The 15,372-nt window shown below is 48.9% G+C and overlaps 1 protein-coding gene across 3 annotated transcripts in view; it reads left to right on the forward strand.

Moving 5' to 3' along the window:
• The window catches only part of CD8A (CD8a molecule), a 33,416-nt gene extending 20,575 nt beyond the window's left edge, over positions 1 to 12,841 (forward strand). Inside the window, exons 2-7 of one of the 3 annotated variants that reach the window (XM_029232447.1) lie at positions 6,249 to 6,549; positions 6,638 to 7,003; positions 7,576 to 7,686; positions 7,871 to 7,981; positions 9,277 to 9,307; positions 11,487 to 12,841. In XM_029232447.1, the coding sequence (XP_029088280.1) occupies positions 6,501 to 6,549; positions 6,638 to 7,003; positions 7,576 to 7,686; positions 7,871 to 7,981; positions 9,277 to 9,307; positions 11,487 to 11,538 (720 nt within the window). In that variant the 5' untranslated portion in view covers positions 6,249 to 6,500 and the 3' untranslated portion in view covers positions 11,539 to 12,841. Of the gene's footprint in view, positions 1 to 6,111; positions 6,550 to 6,637; positions 7,004 to 7,575; positions 7,687 to 7,870; positions 7,982 to 9,276; positions 9,308 to 11,486 lie in introns of those variants that run through there. The other 2 variants (XM_029232446.1, XM_029232449.1) reach the window with 2 other exon arrangements.
• Positions 12,842 to 15,372: the final 2,531 nt, after the last annotated feature.

The raw sequence follows: 15,372 nt of genomic DNA on the forward strand, positions 1-15,372 counted from the left end.
ATATATATATATATATATATATATATATATATATATATATATATATACACACAGTAAAGGTATTAAAACAGAGAGGGGCAAGTTGAAAGTAATAGGATGGAAAAAGATATCGTTCAAACAGAAAACATAAGAGAGCTAGAGTGGCCATATGAATATCAAACTAGACTTCAAAACAAGGTATCACCAGAGATAAAGAGGGACAATTTGTAATGATAAAAGGGTCAATCTGTTAAGAAAACAGAACAATCTTAAATGTGTATGTATCCAACAACAGAGCTTCAAAATATACAGGCAAAAAGTGGACAGAGTTAAAGGGAGAAATAGACAAATCCAGGATCATAGTTGGAAATGTAACACCCTTCTTTCACAACTGATAGACAAAAACCCAATTTTTGCTTCTGGGGAGGAGGCAAGTTATTTGAGGATGCTGCAGTTGTATCTGTAACGCTTATCTGAAGCAAATATGACAAAATGCTAACACATTAGTTTTGAGGGGTGTTTTCCGAGGAGCATATGAGTGTTTTCTATTATTTGCTCTATTTTTTCGGTGTCCAAATGCTTTCGTAACTTAAAAAAAAAAAAAGTGAATGGAAGAAACATTTAAGTGAATGAACAATAAATGAGGTGCAGACATCAATGTCACCTCATCCAACATTACTCCAACTCCCTACCCTCCCCAGCCTACCCCCCCTCCCCCGCCTCCCTCCCTACCTGTGAGTCTTCCTCTGATAAGCATGTCCTTAAGTGGACCAGGCACTGAACACAGGCTTACAATCTCTCCCTGCTACAGGCTGTATTCAAGCTGTCCCAAGCTTGAATGCCCTCCCAAAGCTCCTTTATAGCCCACACCTGCAGCAGCCACCTCTCCATAAACGCTTGCCAACTTCTCAAGCCCCATCCTGAAGTTCCTACACCACCTGAATTAATGTCAGTGTTTTCTTCTATCTCCTTAAATATGCGCCTTCCCTAAAGGTTCAATATCCTCTTCGGCTCCTCCCCTCCACTCTACCTGTCTTTGCAATCAGACCCACTCTCACAACTTAAATTATTACCCCCTTGCAGAGGCTGCCTCCCCAGCCCTGGCCCCTCACTTGAATTCAAATCCTGGCTCTCCAGTTGCATTCAGGATGCTTCTGTTTGAATGTTCTCGACATTAAAGATCTGTAGCAAGTTGACGCAACTTTACAGCAAATGTGTGTCTGCACCAAGAGAGGAGAATGACACAGCGTGAATACAAGTTGTCAACCAATATGTGGGTTTTTCCCATCACAGATCAGCTTCTTACTCTCTTCACCCCATCCAAACTGTGACTAAGCCTCCCCCAAGCATATTTTAAACATCATCTCAACTTCTTCTGGCCTCCTGGGTTGCCTTCCTCTCTTTGCTTTTGAAGTCTTGTGGTTCATCTTGATATGTTCAGAGATGGACATAGTTTTACTTATCCTATTTGGCATTCTGGGAGCACTTTTGATCTGATCACTTGTGTCTTTAATTGTGGAAAATCATAAGCAATGATCTCTTCCATTTTTCCTTCTCCATACTCCCTTTATTCTCCTCTTTCTGAAATCCCATTAAACATTTCACAGTGCTGATTCACATCTCAATAGCTTTTCAAACTGCTTCTGTCTTTATCTCCTTGCATTGCAGTCTCTGTGAATTCCTCAATGCTAGTTTCCATTTCACTAATTGTCCCTTCAACTATGTCTAATCTAGAGTGTATCCTAGTTTATATCTAATCTATATATAGATTTCATTTCCAGTGTGCTAAGTATTTATCAGTATTTTTTCAGTTGTTCTTGTTTAATTTCTGCATTTTCTACACCTTCTTGCTCTCTGTTTCAAACTCTTTTCAGATTGTTCTATAATTTGCATCTCTTCTGGAGTGAACTCCCATCCCAATTTTAGTTAAATATCTTTACATATATTTTGAATTTTGAGTGTCTACGTAATCTCATCTTGAATGGGAACTTTAAAAAATCTCTCTCTCTTTATACTGCATCCTCCTGGGTTTTTTCAGGGCCCACAGTCAGAACCAGGCCTTATTCTGATGGCTCTGGGCTCCTGTCCAGGGGTGACACTGCCACAGCTCCAGTCTCTGGCCTGCCTTCCCGACACTATAGGGGAGCAGCCCTATGTGAGCCATGACTATGGAGAAGCGCGCAGCTTTCTCCAGACTTTCACCAAGAGAAATCCTGACCCAAGACAGACTCAAGAACAGATCCCAACAAGATGGCCCCAGATTTCAGCCCTGGTTCCACCCCTACATCCAGGATGACACTCACCTTGCTTTTGAATGCATCTATCTTCTCCCCTTCCTCCGTCTCCTTCTTTTACCTTCAACCATACCATTACTACGTATTAAAACATGGTATCAGCACCATCTTGATTAGAAGTCAAGTGCCTCATTCTAAGCAACCTCTCTCCTAATTCTTACCTTATCTACAAACCAGCCACTTTGTAAAGCCTTTCCTGAGCACTCTTACCTGAAATGAGCAATCTCTACCTCCTCTGATCTGCTCTACACTGCATTTAGCTTTTACAAAACAAGGGTTTCTTGAAGACCAAGTGTGTGCCATGGTCTATTAGGCACCACAATATAAACATGAACAATACAAGGTCACTTCCTCAAGACACCAAGGGTCTGGTCATCAAGCTGGATGAGCAAACAAACCATTGCTGTGCAGGATAAGTGCTTCAGTCCAGGGATGCCCGAGGTCCAGGTGACACTGAGAAACATATGGTCTGTACTGCCTGGGAGCACAGGGAGGGGGCAAGGGGCTGAGTCCATGAGGAGGAGATGCTTGAACTGGGTCTTAAGGAAGAGGAGTTTACTAAGCAGAGAGCAGAGCTGAGAACAAGCCAGGCTAAAAGAATAGCATGGAGGCAATGGCACTGAGGTGGAAAGGAGCAGGGCTCCTTGGAGAAACAGAGAGGCACCAAGCCTAGGAGGTGTGAAGGAGGCAAGTGGGAGGGGACAAAGATGCGCTGCAGAGCCAAGTGTGCAGGGCCTCAGACAACATCCGGGATCCCACAGTTTTCTCCTAGGGACCATGGGAAGCCCTTGCAGGACGGAGCACAGGGTTGGCAGGACAAGATCTTCACTGAAAGGGACCAGAAGCACTGGAAGAGACCAGAGTAGAAGTGGGGTGGCCAGTTAGGAGACCACTGCAAAAGTCCAGACAAGAGATGACAGTAGCCCTGTTGAACTTGGGAGCCTGGGGGGTGGAAAAGTGGAAATGGCAGAAGTGAGGTAGAATTAAGAGGTATTTGTGATTGAGATAAAGCAAGGCTCTGATAATTCTAGAGTTCAAAGGCCTTTCTAGGCCCAAACAAGCTAACTCTGTCCAAGGAGACGGTAACGTCTCTTGGACCGGCCAGGGGAGATAGCAGGCAACTTCCAACACCGTGATTCCAGGTTGGCCCTGAGTCAGCATCCTAGGAGCTGATTAATTTCCTACCACTGCCCTGCGCAGTTATGCGTTCTGAATAGTCTTTAATTAATGTAAAAAAGTATTTCCATGGCTTAAGAACATACACCTTGAGAAAAAACAAAGACCTGTTTAAATTCAGCATAGAAACGGGTTACTCTTTTACTCTCTCTCTCTCTCTCTCTCTCTCTCTCTCTCTCTCTCTCTGGATATCTAAAAATAAGGAGTTTATTTGACAGAGTGCTGCAGTTCCCCTTTCTTCATCCACCCCATGTGAGTGCCACACAGTGTGGAATGTGGAAGCTTACCTGGCAGGCCCCACCCAGCCCTCTGCACACCTGGCCCTGCAGCATACAAGCATCCCCAGAACTTGCACAATTGCATCTGTTCTCCTGTTTGTTGCAGGGCGGATGTCATTGTGGTTTCATTGAGAATCTACGAGTTCTGCGAAAAATATCATTGGGGTCGCAAACCTCCTTGGTGGGTTTGACATGTTGCCCTGACATCCCCCCAGCCTCTGTCATGCTCTGCACAAAAGGGGCTGCCACACACATGGCTGACACTTTTCTTAACTGCAAGGCTGGAAGACCTCCAAACCAGCTGTAGTTCACTTCCAGGAGACTGGGATAGGACAATTCTATTTTCAAGTCTTGTACCTCAGAATCTGGCCATCATCGTACTCAGGGACCTGGTTCCCAAGATCCAGATATCTGCAGGTTGACTCTGGCTCTCCTCCAATGCTTCCTGCACCAGCAAGGTGTGCCTTTGTGGCTGACCATCCTCTTCACCACCCTTCTGATTGCATCTTTTGGCCAGAAGGGCCATCTAACATTCCTGCAGTGGGAACAGAGACGAAGCAAAATGGGAAGCTATCTAAAAAGAGGATTGCCTTGTCAGTGGCCTATCTGGACTTGGCTGTTCCTTTGTCACCCTCATTGATGTTAATTTAAGGTACAGCACTGTGTCTACACAGCCAGGAACACATGCACACATATACTGATATGCCAGGGGACCCACTGCTGTGTGCCACAGTCATATTTACAGTTACAAAGGGTTTTCCTTCCCCAACCTGCCTGTCTTCCATCTGAAAATGTTACATGTGCATGAGTGACTCCTCAATGATACAGATACATTGTATCTACTACAGCCTTACTAGTAATTGCAAAAATTGAGAAACTGCTTAAATGTCTATTAATAGGAAAACTAAGTTAGGGAACACCCATATAAAATGCGCCTCTTTAGAAATATGGAGTAGATCTACAGGTGCTGACATGGAAAGCTTTCTTCTGCTGTTAGACAAGAAAGGCAAGTTGTAAAAAATATGTGCCTAGTACAACCATGTGTCAGAAATGATGTATAAACAGCTGTTTATGCATAGATTATATCTGAGGCACACACTTAACTGTTAACAGTGGTTTTCTCTGGAGAATGGATGATGGTGAGGAGAGCTGAGACAGGGAAATTTCCCCATACTCTTTTTTGTATTGTCTGAAGTTTTTCAAGAATATATAACTTTTGTAATTTAAAAGACACTTTTAAAAACATGTCTAAATATAAATGGTCCACGTTAGAGTAAGCACCTTGGATGCTTTGGGCGGAGGGCGGGGGGGAGAGGGTTGAAATCAAAGTGTAAAAAAAAAAAAAAGCCCATCCAACACCTAAGTTCAGACCGCACGAGGGGAGTACAGTTCTGCAAACACAGCTCAGCCCAAGCTGTGATGTGACATGCGACCTCGCGGTGGGGGGGGGGGGGTTGGGGGGGGGGGCGGGGGTGTGTGTCTGGAACATAGTTCTCGCCACTGCCGCGGGGCAGAACTCACAGGTGGGGCAGACACCTGGAACAGATAATGCCAGGTGGCTTGTCTCTAGAATCAGGCAGCAGCAGCATGAAGGGCACCCACTATGGGATGCAAAGTGGGAAGACCCTGAAGAAATGAGAGAGGGCACCCACTATGGGGCGGAAGGTTTCCGGACAGCAGCGGACAAAAAAGCGGCCAAGTGTGTGTCAGGTTCAGACAGGGAGAACAGTCTCCACCCAAGCATTCACCCAGGCTGCACACTTGTCCCCACCAAGCACCCATAGCCAGAGGTACAGAGGAGTGAGGTCCAAGTCCCCTAGCACGGGAGCTGGGCCCGGGGCGGAAACAGAACAGCATTCTAGGCATAGGGAACAGCAAAGGCAAGAGGAGCCCACAGTTTAGATAATCTCAAGCCCTGTGGGAATGCAGTGGTAGGTGGATGGGAAAGACCAGAGCAGAGGCTTGGGAGGAGCCAGCACCCAAAGGCTAGGAGCCAAGCCAGGGCTGAGCTGCCACGCAGTCCTGCAGGTCGTGGAAGGTTGCGGGAGTGACACCATCAGATCGCCTTTCGGAGAATAATGCTCACAGCAGGGTGCCTGGGGGACTGGCCAGGAGAGGGGCTGATGTGGAGTCTGCTGAGTGGACGCCGGAAGGAATGAGGCTGTGTGGCCAGGTTCAGCTGCTGGGGAAAGCCTGAAGGGTATGGTCAGCAGAGGTCACACAAGGCTTGAGTGGCTGCTGCCCCTTGGAGTTCCGGAGGAGTGGGCCAGTCACGAACTCCTCTTCAGCCCTCAGGGCCCATTTTACGGCCCCAAAGCCCCAAGGTGCCGGTGCTAGGGCCACTTTAAGTGAGGGCAAAGGAAGTGGACACTTCTCTCTCCTTCCTGCTCACTCACCCTCCCTTCTTGAAATCTCTCATCTCTATCCTCCGCCGCTGTCACACCCACAGGAGAGCCATTCCAAGGGCCACTTCCAAGCCCTTTTCCTTGTCCTCAAACCCGTGGTTCTCAACCATTCCCAGCTTCCCGTCAAGGCTGCCTCGACGGGCCCCATTCACGGCCCCCAGCCCCCTCTCTGGGCTGGAAGGTGACAACCGCGAAAAGGAGGGCGACTCTCTCCTCCGCGGGGCTTCACGTGACATCACATCCTCCGAACGCGAAATCGGCTCCGCGGCCGGCCGAAGGGCGCAACTTCCCCGGTCGGCGTCCCACTGGCTCCTGCGCTCCTCCGCAGCTTCGAGCCGCTAGCGGGGCGGCGCCGCGGGGAGCGCGCCATGGCCTCGCCGGTGACCGCCCTGCTCCTGCCGCTGGCCCTGCTGCTCCGTGAGTTGGCGACCCCTGGGGAAGACGGGGCCGGGGCTGGCGGGGGGTGCGGGGCTCCCGGCTCAGCCTCACTACCTGTGCCCCGCAGATGCCGCCACCGTCCTCGAGTCATTCTCGTTCCGGATGTCGCCGGTGCAGGTGCAGGCTCGCCTGGGCGAGAAGGTGAAGCTGCACTGCGAGGTGCTGCAGTCCAGCATGACGTCGAGCTGCTCCTGGCTCTACCAGAAGCCCGGGGCCGCCTCCAGACCCATCTTCCTAATGTACCTCTCCAGCACGCGGTCCAAGCTGGCCGAGGGGCTGGACACCAATTACATCTCCGGCACCAAGGCCGAGGGCGCCAACTTCCACCTCACTCTGCACCGCTTCCACGAGGATGACCAAGGCTACTATTTTTGCTCGTTCATGAGCAACTCGGTTATGTACTTCAGCAATTTCGTGCCTGTCTTTTTGCCAGGTCCGGGCGCCAGGGGCGTGGCACCCCTCGGTGTGGGGTTTGGGGCTCAGTCTGAGTCCATTTTTCACACGCTTCGAGCCTCTTAGCGCCCCTCGGGGCTACTTAGATACTGTTCCCATTTCACAGATGAGGAAACTGAGGCTAGGGCTAGAGTGCGACTGGATAGGAACTGAAGATGGTTTTTTAGGTCCTGTTGATCTGGGCTCGAGTTCCGGGCTTGTGTGATCCTGGGCAAGTTGTACTTAAATTCTCTGAGCCTCCCTTTGCTGGTCATTAAAATGCGGGTATCACCTCCAAGCCCACGAGGTTTCTGGTGGGGCCCTGGAGAGAGGCTGGGCGGAGGGGAACGGGCCCTGCATTCACGTCCGAGGCGCCGGGTACGGTTCGCGGACCAGGAGGTCCCACCCCATCTCCCCTGCCCTGAGCGCAGAGCTCCGCGAGGGCGGCGGTCTACGGCTCCTCCAGCGGAAAATCGGGAGGAGGCGCCCACTTGGCCAAGGCGCGCGGAGTGGTGGGGAGGGTTCGTGTGCACAGCTCCAGCCCGGCCCCTAACCACTCTCTTGCTCCCGCAGCGAAGCCCACCACGACGCCGGCGACGCCACCAGCCACGCGGGCGCCCACCAAAGAGTTGCAGACTGTGTCTCCGCGCCCAGAGGTGTGCCGGCCCTCGGCGGGCAGCGCAGGTGAGGCGGGCGCGGGGAGAGCCCTCGCCAGGGGCAGCCCTGATCCTGAAGGTGGAGCCGAGGGTTAGCCCGAGTGGTGGGGAAACCGAAAGACGGGGCCGGGAGAAGGAAGTGCCCCGGCCGGCTGGGTGGGATGAGGGATCCCGGGCCCGCTCCTAAATGTCGGCGTCTTCTGTGTCGTCAGTAGACACAAGGGGCCTGGATTTCTCCTGCGATATCTACATCTGGGCGCCCCTGGCCGGGACCTGCGCCATCCTTCTCCTGTTATTGGTCATCACGGTCATCTGCCACCGTCGTAAGTCCTAGGGAATCGCGGCGGGGAGAGTCAGCCCGACTCCCGCCCTTTGCGCGGCTTCGCTCTAGGCAGCCCTTGCCGGGAGTCGAGGTTGCAATTCCTGGGACTCCGAGCTGCTCCGCAGGGCCAGGCGCAGCCTTTGTCTTTCCTGGAGAGAGAACGCGGGAAGACCCCTTCGCGCTGCTCTTTCCACTCTCCGGGAGGTTTTTAGGAAGACAGTGCCCCGGAGCGGCAGCAGCAGGGGTGGGATGTTCCATGGGCAAAGCCTGTAGCAAGCGCACAGGTCTGGGCTTATTACAAACGCCTGGGACAGGGGGCGGTGGGGGGGGGCGCGGTGCGGGGGGGGTGGGGCTCTGTGGCCCTGGGACTTGTGCCCGGTAGGGCTGGGTCAGAACCACGACAGGCAGTGGTTTATCCTTGGTCCCCCTGCTTGCGAGCCCCCCACCCCGTCTTGGATCCCACTTAGGTGATTGTACTAACCCACGTTCACCCACATCTGTATTTACAATGTTTTTTATCTAACATCTTTATTGGAGTATAATTGCTTTACAATGGTGTGTTAGTTTCTGCTGTATAACAAAGTGAATCAGCTATACATATACGTGTATCCCCATATCTCCTCCCTCTTGCGTCTCCCTCCCACCCTCCCTATCCCACCCCTCTAGGTGGTCACAAAGCACCGAGCTGATCTCCCTGAGCTATGCAGCTGCTTCCCACTAGCTATCTATCTTACATTTGGTAGTGTATATATGTAATGTTTTTTAAATTGATACAAAGAGGGATAGGAAAGAAGCCCTCACCTGGACTCCCAAGAGTTATAATCTTACTTACTGTATAGCACAGGGAACTATGTTCAATATTTTGTAATAACCTATAATGGAAAAGAATCTGAAAAAATATATACGTATTATTTGTATAACTGAATCACTTTGCCGTACAGCTGAAACTGACACAATATTGTAAACCGACTACAATTAAAAAAATTTTTAATAATAACTATTAAAACCATAAAATATAAATATTATATCATGCTTGCTTTACAGTTTATTTCTTTATAGTATAAATTAATCTTCACAGTGTCGATCATCATTATGCACTAATGTCATTTTACAAGTTTATGTCTTTTTTTATAATGTCGATGTAGTTATTGTTTGCTTTACATAAAATAGTCATAGCCACACTAGAAAAAAAAAGTTATAATCCTAAATAAATAGGAAAAGTGAAGGAGAAACCATATTTGGGAACTATTCGTCGTGATGGGGCAGACATTTTATCCCTTCTTTTTCCTTATCCAGGGAACCGAAGACGCGTCTGCAAATGTCCCAGGTGAGTCTCTTATAACCTCTGGGCCTGCTAACCCCAGGCAGCCCTGGACACAGGTCCTGGCTTCCCAAGCAGCAGATGGTGGGAACCTTTCCCAGAGAAAGGCCATGGCAGTGGAGTCCTGGGGGCCAGGGGCTCAGCATAGAGCCTGAACAAAGAGAGGCAGAAGCCTGACACTGGGGAGAAAATGGAGGCCCAGGTCGGGCTTAGCGGGAGAGAAGTATGACTTCAGGAAATGTCTGTCTTATTTGGCCTAGTATCAAAACGCCCATCTGAAGGATTCCCCCAATTAATCCTAGCTCCTCCAAAGACCTGAGGTCAATTTATCTGGATGATTCCAGCTGGGTCTTGTATTTTTCTTAAGAAAACTTATTTTTTCCTATTGGCTTGGCCTAGGCTTTTTTGAGAGACAGCCAATTTTATCACCTGAACTAAATAAAGAACGGCCTCAGTTCCTAATTTCCCTGTGGCAATTCGGGGCCTTGTTTTGCTGCCAAGGACTGCAGTGGGAAGAAAGGAGGACCAGGGGTAGGGGCAATTAGCTATCTGGCAGTCCGACTCCCTCATCCAGTTCCAGCCCATGATCATTCTGAAGCGATTAGGAAAAAACAAAAACGAAAAACAGCGTCTGGAAGAGAGGCCTCAGTCTCCTCCCTCCTTCGAGCTTCGGCCACGCAGCGCTGTGCTAACATCTAGCAAGCGCCCACTCTAGCCCAGCTCTGTGGTGGGAGTTATACCCAGGGTCTTCCTCATGCTCACAGCAACCCCACGGGGGAAACGCCGCGGTGCCATCTCACAGATCACTGGCTCAGAGATCAGGAAACCTACCCAAGGTGGCAGAGTTATGCTTACACTCCAATTATCAATAATATTGAATAATAACAACCATTCGATGAAAGCCTAAAGTGTACCAGGGCCATATATCACTGGTACACTTTATATATATATATAAAAAGTTTCAAGTTTCATAACAACCTTTAAAATAGTTACTGTGACCACCATTTTACAGACGAGGAGACTGAGGCTTCGGACATTTAGTGACTTGTCCAAGGCCATACTGCTAGCAAGTAGCAGAGCTGCAACTGCTATTCAAAGCCCAGGCTCCTCTCTGTGGCTGGGGGCCGAGGCAGAGGGCATTAACGATAACCAACTATATTCTCCAGTTCCTTTAGGTAGGTGAAAATGTTTCAAGTTTTATACCTGGGGTTCGCATTTCACACTCCTTGATATTTCTCTGCAGGAACCCAAGTTCACTGTCTTATACATCATTATTTTTAACAGTGGAAATGGAATGAATTTCCAATGCATATACTAGAGGTGATATACCAAGGGGATGCAGACTCTTTAAAAGCAGAGAAGGATTTTTAGCAATTTCAATATTCAGGGTACAGTTGGGAGCTTTTGGAGGAGAATCGTCCCTTATCTCTATCTTTTCTGAAAATTCTCATTTTGAAATGAGCCACTGAGAATAAAACTCTGCCCTGAAATACAAAGCTATGCAGGTTAAAAATCTGCATAAAAATATGAGGAACTCACACACGAGTTAATAAACTCAGTGATGACCAAGGGCAGCTCAGCTTCAACACAGAGGTTTTGGAGGATGGTGTGTGTAGACATGACACTCACGATGAATCAGCCCGTTTAGAAGGTGCCAGCCCCGTACTGAATTAACACATTTTTAGTGCAGCATCAAATTTGGGTTGTCAAAGGGACTTTCAGGTAAAGTAGCTCTGCTTGGTTGACGACAGTGGTTCTTTCACATCCTCCCCTAACACTGTGATCCTCCTGAGGGCTGAGAATCAAGTCAGATGATGGCTTGGTTACCAGCCTGCTTCTCCCACCTCCATGGGGACCTTGACAAAGTCTCTGAGAAGCTGGGCTAACTGGCTTCAGATCCTGGCTCCACCACCTCCTAGTTATGTGACCTTGGGCACGTTCTCTAACATCTCATCCCCCGTGGCTACCCCTCAGGTTGCCATGAGGATTAAACAAGGTGGCACAAGGAAAGCTCTTGGCAGGGCTGCTGAGGTCATTCACCCGGTGCCATGCTGGTGCCGCAGGGACAAGTCCTCAGACCCCCATGAAGGCTGGGAGGTTGGTGAGGGGTGGGTAGACACGGGTGGATACTGCATCGCATTGCAGGAGCTCTTGCTGCAGTGATGGTCACCTGCCTCTCTTCCAGGCCTGTGGTCAGACAGGGAGGCAAGCCCAGCCCTTCAGAGAAATGCACCTAACATGGCGACGGGCCCCGCGTGACAGCCACTACAAGACTTCAAACTGAGAACGCTCCTGACAGGGAGAGCAGGAGTCCTTCCCTTTCGGTTTCTCCAGCCTTCCTTCCTTCCATATGTATTCATTCTCATTTTTATTGTTTTCCTGGGGGTGGGGTGGGAAGAGTTAACTTTTTCTTTACGTGTTTACTTTGATTGACACAAAACGAGACTACCATGTCTAGGGTACACCGCAAGGGTTATAATACCGTTGTGCTCCCATATTGAGGTAAAGGGGAGGTAGGCCAGAGCTACCGCAAGCTGTGTTCTCGGAACCAGGCTGTGAGGGCTGGCGGGGGCCTCGGCACCCACTCAGCCCCAACCTCTTCCCCAGCCATTTTACAAAGGAGGAAGCTGAAGCCCAGAGATGGGCAGCAGCTGTATCAGAGTCCCAGCAGGGCTCAGGGCTCGACCTCCACACAGTTCAGGTCTCTCTTCTGGAGGCCTCTGTCTCAGAATGGGGAGCTGTGTCTCAAGCCTCAAGAGAACAAGTGATTTTTTGAGCACCTCTGATAGACCCATTACTGCGCCCAGAGCCCCGAGGAGGTAATGAAATAAGACAAGAGAACTTGACAGAGTTCTATGATGTAGCTGAACAGGATCAGACCTTTTAATAATCAAGCGTGAGACAATACAGACGACAGGAATTCCTCAAATAAAGTGGAAGGGGTGAACTGAATCCTGGAAAATGAACAACTAGACCTCTGAAGAAAACCTCTGTGAAATCCCAAAGTGGAGGCAGGTTGGTTCTCCCAGCCCTTGCATTGCAGAAGGACCCATGAAAGAGGAGAGGCTGCCCTTTGCAAACAAGATTTGAGCATCAGGAAAGCTGAATGGAAGTCAGCTCTCTCTAAACTTGAGATTTTGTATTTGAACATGCTCCTGGGATCATCGGTGAGTTTTTATAGTTTGTAAAGGCAGAATGGTGACAGCAGCTGGTACAGGCCCTGGCCTCCCCCGGACCAGCAGATGTGGGAACGTAGCAGACAGACTCTGGTGAGGAAGCTAAGAGCCCAAACTGCAGCCCTACACACGCATTTCCTCTCTTACCATGTTGTAGAAGAAATGCATGCTCATTGGAAGAAAAGACTTAAATAGATAAGGTAATAAGAATCACCCATAATTCTTTACCTCAGGAATAATCCATTGTTAATATTATGGTGTACATTCTTCCTGATTATTTTCTATGCATATATATAAAATATATACTTTTTAAAAATGGGATTGCACTATGCTTTTATAAGTGGCTTTAATAAACAAACATTTATGGCAAACTCTTTTTTTATTACTTGGCTGCATCGGGTCTTAGCTGCGGCATGTGAGATCTTCGTTGCGGCATGCAGGATCTTTCGTTGCGGCGTGTGGGCTTCTCTCTAGTTGCAGCACGCGGGCTCTACAGCGCGCGGGTTCAGTAGTTGTGGTGCACAGGCTTAGCTGCCCCACGGCATGCGGGATGTTAGTTCTCCGACCAGGGATCGAACCCACATCCCCTGCATTGGAAGGCGGATTCTTAACCGCTGGACCACCAGGGAAGTCCTATGGCATACTTATAATAGCAAAATCTCATTCCATTTTTGGTTGTGCCATCATTTAACTATGACTTGACATTTAATTGTTTTCAATTTTCCACTACTATAATAACAAACACTACTAAAATGTTGCACACATCTTTAGGAGGAATACCTAAAATTATTGGGTCACTGCCCACTTTCACCTTGGACCCGCCCCCCATTTTCACATCAATTGAAATGGATTCCTCTCTTGTTGTATCATCTTCCTTTTGTGCTTTCTTGGCAGCAGATGAGCTGATGCTCCTCTCATAATAAATCACAAAATCTTCATTTCTGTTGTTCAGGTAAAATATACATACTGAAAAGTGCACAAGTCATAAGCATACAGCTCCAAGTCGTTATTAAATGAACACTCGCGGGCTTCCCTGGTGGCGCAGTGGTTGAGAGTCTGCCTGCTAATGCAGGGGACACAGGTTCGAGCCCTGGTCTGGGAGGATCCCACATGCCGCGGAGCAACTAAGCCCGTGCGCCACAACTACTGAGCCCTCGCGTCTGGAGCCTGTGCTCCGCAACGGGAGAGGCCGCGATAGTGAGAGGCCCGCGCACCGCGATGAAGAGTGGCCCCCGCTTGCCATAACTAGAGAAGGCCCACGCAAAGAAACAAAGACGCAACACAGCAAAAACAAACAAATTAATTAATAAACTCCTACCCCCAACATCTTCAAAATAAAAAAATGAACACTCGCATAGCCAGTACCAGGGCAGAAATAGAACTTTCCCTGCCCCCCAGAAACTGCCTTCCACAGCCTTAACTTTTAAAAACAGTCTACTTTTTTTTTTTAAATATAGAACTTGATGACAGAATTAAGGGTAATGAAATGTCAGTTTTTTTAAAGGTTTTAAAATTTATTTATTTATTTATTTATTTATGGCTGTGTTGGGTCTTCGTTTCTGTGCGAGGGCTTTCTCTAGTTGTGGCAAGCGGGGGCCACTCTTCATTGCGGTGCGCGGGCCTCTCCCTATCGCGGCCTCTCTTGTTGCGGAGCACAGGCTCCAGACGCGCAGGCTCAGCAGTTGTGGCTCACGGGCCCAGTTGCTCCGCGGCATGTGGGATCTTCCCAGACCAGGGCTCGAACCCGTGTCCCCTGCATTGGCAGGCAGACCCTCAACCACTGCACCACCAGGGAAGCGCCAGTCTACTTTTAGAGAACAAAATTCTAGAAGAAAAAGTATCCCGAGTGTGGGAAAGCAGAAATGAAAGCTGAGAAAGTTCCTTTGAGACAAAATCTGGTTCTTGACCCCTCCTCCTGAACATATCAAGCTAACCAGACCAGGGTTGTGGGGGGGCACCCCAGGGACTGAGGCCCAGCTTGGAGCGGGTGCCAGGCTCTGGGCCGTCTCTGGGTTCCCTGAAAGAGGTGAGGAGAGAAGCATCCCACAAAGGGCACTCCTCTCCTCATGGCAGAAACTTGTAAGGATGGCTGTCCTCATGTGACTAACTTGAGAGGATGGCCGAGGAGTACCAATGTCAGAGAATCTGAGCCAGGGCAAAGGGACAGGAAAAGAGCATTTCCTCTCCAACCTGCAGCTCAGGTGTACGGGGAGCCATACTAGGGAGGCTCCAGAGAGGGTTAAATATAATACTTACTGATTTTTTTTTCATACCCCCTACAAAAGGGTTTCACTTACCACAAACAATATGGTAAACAACATTTTGGAGATTAAAAACATCAACATAGGAAAAAGCATTCATTAGAGTTGGCCCTCGAGACCAGGAAGAAAATAGAATGCCAGTCTGCAGACCACGAGGCCTAAAGCATGCTAGGGGTGGGCTGCGAATCTAGGCTCGGGGCTCTCCGGAGACCACAGACATCCAGCCTGCTTGTTCTACACCTGCAGTTCAAAGCCGAAGGCCTCAGGTCCAACAGTCGTATTTTGCTTGCCAATCTCTAGCCTGAAGCTCTGGGTTTACAAATTCTCCTATGTGAAAGATGCCCACAACACATTTTTGGACCCTGAAAAACAGGAACTAGAGAAATGACTTCTGTACTAGGCAGTACACTTGTTTATCAGCTGGCCAGAGTCCAGCCCCAGTGTGGTTCATTAAACAAACATGCGTTCTCTTAACAAAATGTATCCTATCTGTGGAAGAAAAAAACAGAGAAATTGGTCGTTTCTTTCTCCTGCTTTTAAACTGTTTTTAAGAGAGCCCACCATACGCTTGGAAATCCCCCATGACTCTTTAACAACAAGTGGCTCAGGGAAAGGCTCTCTCTTTTTTTTTTTT

This window comes from Monodon monoceros, unplaced genomic scaffold (assembly GCF_005190385.1).
Source record: "Monodon monoceros isolate NGI ecotype Baffin Bay Population unplaced genomic scaffold, NGI_Narwhal_1 Super_Scaffold_19, whole genome shotgun sequence".
In the NCBI taxonomy this organism is placed as follows: Eukaryota; Metazoa; Chordata; class Mammalia; order Artiodactyla; family Monodontidae; genus Monodon; species Monodon monoceros.